Here is a 9,753-nt window from a genome sequence, read left to right as displayed (position 1 = left end):
ATTGTAGAAGTAATTTGTACTAAAGGTACTGACCCTAAATAAGGAGGATTATTCATCAAATATTGATGTGTACCATAATTTGGCATATAAGGGTAGTACTGATTTGGTACACCCATTGAAGAATAACTTAAAGGAGATGATGCAAGATTATACAAAGGGTTATTCCTTATATTACTAGTACCTCCAACATATCCAGTATTAGAATTCTCTAAAGGTGGAGAATAATTCGGAGGTACCCATATTGAGGCTATGTAATAAGTATAGCTATTGGAATTCCTTCCGTCGACTGTCAACCCGAGAGTCTGGTCAAAGGGACAGCCGCTGTTTTAGGGTCTCTCGTGGAATCTCCAATATGATTATTTGACATATCTGTCGAAGTTGAGGCTCTGTCAGACATTATTAACTTACCACTCTGTAATCGCATACACAGCTTGACACAAAATGAACCCAGAGTCCTACAGGGAGTGCCATATATGTTTCACTTGATTTTTGGTACTTTTCGACAGGGTGTTGAATCGAGCTTGTATTAAGATCTCAGTTCAGGAAGCAGATACGACTCCTCTGAAAAAGAGTGAGCTCGACCCGGGAATTACTTAGTAATAGTGTCGAAGCAACTTGCATCGAAATTACTAGTGGCGAATTTATAATAAACAGATAAATAAATAAAGAAAAGCTTTAAATAAATGAAAATATAAAATCTTAGTTGCAAAGCAAATAAGATAACAACACAACACATAAAGGAATGAATGAAAATGGATTAAACATAAAATAAAAGAAAATAAATTAGAAAATGACTTCTAACACCACTACATTTGCTCTCTATGTTTTTCTGATGCGTTGCTGAGACAAAAAATTTATGAGTTTATGTGATGATCTAGTGTTGTTGATTGAAGTCCCCATTTTCTCTTCTAGATTCCTTCTATTTATATTCAATAAAGGTGGACCTGCTTCTAAAGAATTTTTTAACCACTACCTTAGTTCCTTTTTTTCCTCAGGCCATGATCTTACCTTGACCCTAAAGAATCTTCGTATGGTATCCTCACGTTCTATCTTGCCTTGTCTTTCAAATCCTACGTTCTTGCATCGTGTTTGTATTTGATCACGTGGTGTCAAACTTGATGGATGCATGCTCGACTTACTTTGAACCAACTAATCCCTCGACTTCAAGCGTCCTTTGTTTCCATAGTCGAAAGAGGATTTTCATAACTAAGTGACAATCATTTTAATTAAATTTTGACTCCCTATAAATCGAATATTTATGGGTCGAAATTTATACCAATAATGATAAATAGAGAGCAATTAATAAAAATTATGTAAAATTCAAAAGATAATAAATATTTTATTATCTAAAACTTTATTATTAATTTCTATGTTCATATTACAACAATAAAACACAGTAAATAATGAAATACATAAGCAATTTTGTTTCATTTCACGTTATCCGTCATTTATTACAGTGAAAAATCTAATAAATATTCTAGATATATACTCTCACTATCAAGCATCTAATTATCATTTTAATCTTAAATTAAAATTGACTAATGAACATTATCATTGGATCAATATATACTCTCTCTATCAAGTGTTGGTACAATAAAAATAAATACACATTTTTTTATTTACTCCATTCAGTAAATTTAATTCTTCTTTCAAATCATTTATCTATTTTTTGTTTTTGCTTTTACTTTTTTGTTTTTCTTAATTTTTAAAATTTGATGGAAAAAATCACTCAATAAAAAAAAACGTCTTCCTCAATATATAAAAATAATATCTAAATTGTATTCACATTAAACAATAGAATAATATTGTACCCACTACTTGATAACTTTTTACTTTATTATATTTACTTGTTGGATCTTTTTCTATTTTTTATGTATTAGTATAATTTAGTAAATTAAAATTATTGTAAATTATATAATATGTATTTTTGCTTAATAATTTTTGAGTATATATATATATATTTCAAGATATATCTTCACACACACGGTTACTACTTTGTATATATATAAGAGGAATGTTAAGCCAGCAATTTTTGTGATTTATAACCATCAAATAGCCATTAATGATAATTTTAATGGTGTGCAATTGATGTAAAATTTCATCAAATAACTTACTTTTCTTTGCTAGTTATATGCTGATCAGAATTTAAAAAAGTTGCTGGCCCTAAACTTTTCCTATATATAATAAATAGCAGAAAATCAAGAAACTTAAATGAACAAAGGTTCGATGGCAATATATGGCCGAGTTTGGTTGCTGTGCATGTTCATTAGAAACGTAAATTCGGTGATACAGTAGAGTACTAGAAGTCAATAAATTTTGTGATTTATAGTTATTAATTAATCATTATTAATATTTTTAATGGTATGAATAATATGAGATTATTCACTTTTCTTTTTATAATTAAGTGTTCGCCAAATTTTAATAAAAATACTCGCCTTCTAAATTTTCTCTATCTATTTTTCGTTTGGTAAAACATTTTTAAAAAGATATTCTGGTATATAATGACACACAAAATTATATATTTAGTATCTTATCATAGAAAGCTAAGTTTGAACACAAATTTTTATTATAATTTATTATTGCTTTAAGACTTTTAAAATTCTACCTCCTTCCTTATCAATAACAATAACAAAAATAAAATTGATTTTTGTTGACAGATATATTTATGTCTTCTAATTATATAAATTTATATGTATCTTTGTCCCTATATATGTGTAACCTTATGTATGTGTTTTTATTATTTTGAGATAGTAAATAAATCCGGCCAATGAACACATAAAGACCTTATCATTTTCAAGTTCAACCTTATGGTACGATACACATTTTGCTGAACACAAATTTGTGTATGTTATTAGAGACAGAAGTATATAGAAATAAGAATATATATTTAAATAGGTCTCTAAAAACTTTTAAGTCGATTACTTTTATTTTTAAAAAAAATTTATTACATCTAAATTACTAAATTTTATAAAAATAAAATATATAAATCTTTATATCACACTTTTAAAGATTTATTTATCTAAATAAAAATAATAAATCTAACTAAGACAGAAATTTATATCTTTTTTTATAAAATTTCGATGTAAAACTATTTGGATATATACTCTAGAAATAATACAAGTTGAGGTAAGAAAGATATCAATAATGACTTCAAAATTCAAATTCTCCAAAAACGTGATGGTGCAAGTAGAGCAAGCTTAGCTCTTATTATTTCCCACTTTGGCCAGTTATATCAACACGTTGCTTCCTGGAAGCAGCACACTCCTTCCAATACTATTATTATTCTTAGGCTTCAAGTTTTCTCATCCATCTCAATCAAAGACTAGTCAAAAAGATACTTACATATATATCACATTTTGAAAATTTTACTTTGACAATTACACAAGCCACTACTATATGTAATAAATTAAAGCCTACCCTTCATTCACTCATTCATTCATTCATTTACTTTCATTATCAATTCATAATAATATGATTTCTATCTAACTTTACATTACAAATAGTTTTGTTCATTCACTTAAATTATGGCTGCTAGTGCTACCAATGATCATAATCAATGGAAGCAATTCAATAATCAGCACCAAACTCATCAGATGACGGCGGCGGCGGCGGCGGCAACAACCACCATGGTGGCAGCATCATCATCATCAGAGAGTATTTTGAGTCCAAAAGGAAGTGGTGTTACAAAACCAATTAGAAGAAGATCAAGAGCATCAAAGAAAACACCAACAACACTTCTCAATGCAAACACCACCAATTTTAGGGCATTGGTGCAACAATTCACAGGGTGTCCTAATAGCAACAACAGCATTATGTCATGTTCATCACTAATTGGGGTCCATAATAAAGGTCCTATTACCTTAAATTTCCAACAAGGTTCATCATCATCATCAGCAAGAAGAACAATAATTCCATCATCATTTGTTGTTGGTGGGGGAAGTGGAAGAGGTTATTGTTATGATGATCATAATCAGGGTCAACAACAATTAGCTGCTACTACTAATAATAATAATAATAATTCTCTTTTTCCATGGCAGAAGCAACAGGATCATCAATTGCAAGAGCAAGAGAGTGGTTACTCTTTTGATGAGTATGTTATGAAGAACAGTTATAATAGTGATGATCATGGCATGATGATGATCATGGATAATGATTTTAGTTGGCATGATCTTGCTGTCAATAATAATGCCTTCCCTGATCATGATACTTACTAATAAGAATTAGTGAGTGGTATCAGTAATTAATTATTAGTTATATATATTGTGTAATGAAACTATGAAAGCGTTTGATATATTAATCTATCTCTTGATTAAATTGCTGTTCTTGTATCTAGAATGTTAAATCTTGTTATTAAGTTGTGTTTGAATGATTTATGTTTGAATATGAATGTGAACATGAATGAATGTTCAAACATGTGATGGAGTGAGTCTTTGGTCAACGGGACCAACTTGAGAGAGGTAATTAAGAGACAAAAAAAAAGATATATTATATTATATGAGGTTTTAGACTTTAGAGTGTTGGTCAAAGGATTAGGAATAAGAAAAATAAAAGGTATTAATTTTGGTATGATATCTCATCTAATATATTAAAATCTTAAAGTTCTTTACTTTATAAAATCTTGTTATTTCTTTTCAATTCTTGATTTTAAGAACCAAGTAAATCTTTATTTTATATATCTTATTCTAACACAGACATTAATTATGTAAAAGAAAATATACCACTCCCTGCGTCTAAAAATAAGTGTCGCTTTAACTTTTTTGATACATTAAAAAACCAATGTATTTAGCTGCAAAATAAGTTAGGGGGTTAAAAAAGGATCAACACATTATCTTCTTTTTCTGTCAACTTTGACATGTTCATCACTATTTTTCGTGTCGACAATTATAATCCCAAAAGATATTGAAAGAAAAAAGTAACAAAATAGAAATAGCTATTTCCACAGAAATTGAGATTGATAAATAACAACCACTTGTTTACATGACCATACAACAACCTTGCAATTTAATCTAAAGAACCAAAAAAAGAATAAGTTGAAATTAAAAGAATGGCTATGGAGTAATGTGTGTTGATGAAACTCCTTATTTCTCATAGAAGCGAAGTTCTGCCATAAACTCTTGGCGCTGGGGACAATACCATGCAACTGCTTTTGCTGAAAGAAGTACTTGCAATGCATACTCAATTGCTATTACTGAATCCTTTGCTTTTACAATGTTAGGGTCCTTCAAATCAATTGTTACTCCTGAATCAACTCTAAAACTCAACGGCCCAAAAATCTGCAAAATCACACAAACATGTGTTAGTAAGTGGTAACATGCAAGCAGCTTTAAGAACCAAATTTTTGTGCAGCATTGTAGAATTTAGACTTTCTACTAGCCTCTAAATTTATTTAAGATAAATTACATTCACTTCCTTTGAGGTTAGGAGATATTTACACACAACATCCGTAGATTTGTCATGTCTACACGAACCTCCTTATGGCGGAGGTCAATGCAAGTTATGTCGTGTTTATAAAGGTGATTAGTGTCACGATACACAAAATATGAGCAAGGGTGCTGAGTGGCATATAAACTAAATCTAAGAGAGATTAGTATATACTTCTACAAATAGAGGGGTGTCATGAGAAATAATTCCCAACCCACCCATGCTAAGTGTACACTAGAAATCAATCACCCATTTTTGGTGGGTACATAGCATTTTTGTTTCCCACCACAAGGGAGGTTAGTGTAATTTACCCATTTGCAGTCCTTTCAAGATGGAATTGAACTAGCCAGGAAAAAACTTCTAAGAATGTGAAATCGGACAAGTGAATTGGTACTACCTGCTGTTGAAAAGATAAGGTGGCATCGGGGCAAACTGCCTGAAAATCATCCAAGCTGGGCTTTCTGGATTGGAAATATTCCCGTGCTAGATTTCTCGCACCATAAAAGAATTTGGTACCTGAAGGTATATTCAGCTGGGCCTGAAATCGCGTAAGATCTAGATAACGCTTTTGGAAGTTTCCAAGTTGGGCTGTAAGAGAAGCAGATGCAAATGTATCTGCTAGAAACGAAGCATTAAGCCCATCAGGATTATCAATAAAAAAACCTATGGGATCTTCATTTGCCAGTGCTCTTTCTGCACTCTCTCCAAAACCAGTTGTAGCAGCAGCACCTTACAAGAGAATTCAAAGAACAAATAAGAAAAATGCCTATGGTATCCAATCCATGACATAAAGCAATCATTTAGTTATAGAACGATGATCATTTTAAATCTATCTAAATCTCTTCGTCTTGACTATTTGAGAAACTGTCACAGAGAAGTGGCCATCTTACCGATATTCCATGATGCAGACACATTAGGATTAGAAATGAACAAGTCATATGGTTGCACCAATTTCAACTTAGGAGCTTCACTTTTCCAAATATCAACCTTGTTCCTGAAAGATATGGAACTTTTGAGGGCTAAACCTGGAAGTATGTTTCGTGGTGGTCCGCCAATTTGATTTTGGATCCTGTCAAAGGGCTCAGGTGACCCAGAGTTATAGTGCGCAGATAAATGATAACTCATAGAAGAATCGCTGGTTGATAGGGAAGCAAAGTCGATCGCCATTGAAAATGGAACATCCCAATAATTACCAGACTTGTCAACAAAAAGACCAGGCAAAACTGCCTCCGCTGTGAGTTCATGACTAGGAAACTACAACCACTCACCAATTGCACAGTTAGTATAAATACACAAAATCTAGCTCAGTATACACGCAGCATGATAACGTAAAGTAAGAAAGATAGATAAAAGTAGTTAGCTAATGTGGTTTGTATTAACGGTGTATGTCCAAATTTTTAGGTAACTTAAAATTCATAATCAATTAATAAATGAAGAAGTTACATTCATAGACAAATTTATCCCGAAATATGGCCATTCACAATAACCGAACACCCCTCAAGGAAAAATGAAAAGTACCTAATAGGAAAACAGAAAAGCTCATTTAACAATCTAATGTCTTGTCATAGAATTCTAAAACAGAATACTAAAATTCATCAAGAAATGGAGCCATGCAAGGAACTTTAGAAACTCAAAAGAATATACACGCAAATGCTTACCTTGTGACGAAGAATTGCTTTCCCTCTTGGATTATCATCATAGTCTAAGGCCAAATGTAAGATATCATCCGATGTTAACTGGAACTCTGAAAACAAGCCCAGTGCATATAAGGATTTCTGCTGCAGCTGTCTCCCAATGGTTTTAAACCAAGACGAAACTCGAGATGGCTTTTCCTCACTTCTTTTAACAAATGAAATGAATTTTTGCAAATGGAATTGACCAAGAAGATATACAACCCTGCAAAACTTTCAGACTTGAAAATCAGAATTCCATGAGAATTGACACAGTTCAATTATGACAAAGACACAGCTAGGAAAAGAAGAAAAATTAACTTAACAGGATAATTCAAACAATAACTAACATGGTCACTTTAATCCTGTCCTAGTCCTACACATAAATCTACCCTCAATGATCTCATTAATCCACCCACATTGTAATAAATAAAAAATTCCACAATGTCACATATCTTCAAATTAAAACTAACCACATCCAACTCTGCTGCTTCAGTAGAAGCATGCCATTATCTAAGAGAGCAACATAACTATAAAAATTCCAAATTTCACCCCCTTTTAACTTTCTCCTATTGAATTGATTGATGCAATCAAAATTCAGAACATTGGCAGCCAAGCCATAAACAAAATGAAAAGACCCTCAACAAGTAAACATATCCAAAATGCAGCCACAAAGAGATAAAAACAGCAAATTTAACATACCCCGCTGCAAATTCCGCCAATTGACCCACCACATGAACCAAAACAAGAATACCCAGATACACAAAACACATAAAAATCAAAACTTTAACTATGGGAATGAACGAAAATGTGAAATCAAGCTAATATTTTGATACCAGTCATCGTTGAGTGGGAGGGAGAGGACTCGCTGGAGGGAGAGTCCATTTGGTTTGGAGAAGGAAGGAACAAACGGAGCGAACATGAAGCGCTGCATGAAGTCAACCTGCTTGGGCCTGGAAAGCCTGGGCCCCCTGGAAAGGCCCAAGGGTAGAGGATTCCCAGAAACAGGGCAGGCCGAACCCTCGAGGGTCTTTGGAGTTGAGACATCAAGGTCCCAAAAGCCTCCTCCATCCATTACCCATCTCAACTTCCTCATCACTCACTGTTTCGCATACGGTTGTGTTGATTTCACATTGACACTGGTGAAGTGTGTGTGTGAGTGTGTTGAAAATTGGAATGACTCTTCTACATACTCTACTATTTCTGAATTCTGAGTGAGAGTGAGTGCGTGTGGCTTCTTCCCAAATGATTGTTGAATAGAATCGATCCTTTCCTTGAGAGTTGAGTCACATGGAAAGTGGTGAAAGAACAGAACAAACAGGGAAAGAGACGAAAAGAGGCTTCTATGGTGGTTGCTAATTTCTACTTACAATAAAATATCATTTCTGTTGGTGCAAAATATTTCAGTAGTAAAAAATTTCAACTAACTTTATACTTGCAAAAGATTGATCTAAATTTAGTTTGACAAAATTATTTAATAAAATAATTATTCGGAATTTTTTCCATTTAATTCAATTTTCATAAAAAATGGGGCATCCAAACAGGCCTTAAGAATTAAAAGAGAAAAAAAAAACAAAAAACAAAAACAAAAGAGAGAGACAAAATAAGGGAAGAGCAATACGAAGAAAATGTGAAGCTGAAAATGGTTGTAGGGTCACTTACCAGTTACCACCGAAAAGGGTTTTTGACTGATGAATCGGTGAAGAAATGGAAGAGGGTTTTAGGTGGAGAAGGTTCGAATAGAAACAAAGTGTGTAGTGAGGTGGCTTGAGAATGTGTGTGAGCGGTGCAATCAATTAGGATACGATTGTGGAGTGTTACGGTTTTATATGTATATTAAAAATCAATCATTAAATTATCTATTTTATATATATATAATTTAACTTTTTTAATATTTATTTTATATCGATAGTTGATTTTATTAAAGGTTGTTTTTGATAATATAAAGTTAGGGTAAAAAACAGAAATAAGCCAAGGGTGGAAAGAAATGACATGAATCAGCCAAACTAAAAATTGCTTCACGAATGAGTCAAAGCACATTACTATATAATTCGAATCAACTTGGTTCGAACTACAATAACACATAATTCGAACCAGGGTAGCTCGAATAATGATGGAACACGTGATGAATATAATTCGAACCTATATGGTTCGAACTAGAATTGAGAATAATTCGAACTAGGAGAGTTCGAATTACACATTTGGACGTTTCACCAAGTAATTCGAACCTAGTTGGTTCGAATTAGTCAAAGTTTGCCTCGAATAGTAATTCGAACTGGGCTGATTCGAATTACACAGGTTTTCGCTATATAAGGAGTTCGAATCAGCCTCATTCGAACTACGTTTCCATTCTCATACCCCACCAAATCCCAGAGAAAATGACCCAGATTTGATCCGACAAAGACTCTAACAGAATACTCAGCCGATGGGGGACGATCTGGAAAGGCTATATCGGTTGGACGAAGTTGCTCATATAGCCGGGGTCATCAACGACGAGGTTAGTTGATAGAAAACTTTGTGCTAGCGGTTTATCTAAGTTAGTGGTTTTGCATGCGGTTTTAGTGGCGGTTTATGTTAGCGGTTTATCCTAGTGGTATTGCAAGTGGTTTATTTGAGAGGTTTTGCATGCGGTTTAGTTGGTGGTTTTTGTTAGTTGTTTAGC

General features: G+C 32.9%; 2 protein-coding genes across 2 annotated transcripts; one reads left to right on the top strand and one right to left on the bottom strand.

Moving 5' to 3' along the window:
* Positions 1-3,378: 3,378 nt before the first annotated feature.
* On the top strand, positions 3,379-4,314 carry LOC107637671 (uncharacterized). The gene has a single exon (XM_016341044.3). The coding sequence runs from the start codon at positions 3,525-3,527 to the stop codon at positions 4,212-4,214; it is 690 nt and encodes a 229-aa protein (XP_016196530.1). The 5' UTR covers positions 3,379-3,524; the 3' UTR covers positions 4,215-4,314.
* A 619-nt stretch (positions 4,315-4,933) lies between these two features.
* Positions 4,934-8,690, bottom strand: PDE320 (pigment defective 320). The gene is made up of 5 exons (XM_021120959.2): positions 7,928-8,690; positions 7,080-7,317; positions 6,312-6,675; positions 5,819-6,150; positions 4,934-5,273 (listed from the first exon to the last, which is right to left on the bottom strand). The coding sequence occupies exons 1-5, from the start codon at positions 8,185-8,187 to the stop codon at positions 5,079-5,081; spliced, it is 1,389 nt and encodes a 462-aa protein (XP_020976618.1). The 5' UTR covers positions 8,188-8,690; the 3' UTR covers positions 4,934-5,078.
* Between the last annotated feature and the right edge of the window lie 1,063 nt (positions 8,691-9,753).

This window comes from Arachis ipaensis, chromosome B4 (genome assembly GCF_059453495.1).
Source record: "Arachis ipaensis isolate K30076 ecotype BB chromosome B4, ASM5945349v1, whole genome shotgun sequence".
Classification (NCBI taxonomy): Eukaryota; Viridiplantae; Streptophyta; class Magnoliopsida; order Fabales; family Fabaceae; genus Arachis; species Arachis ipaensis.
This window is presented reverse-complemented; position numbering and strand designations above follow the sequence as displayed.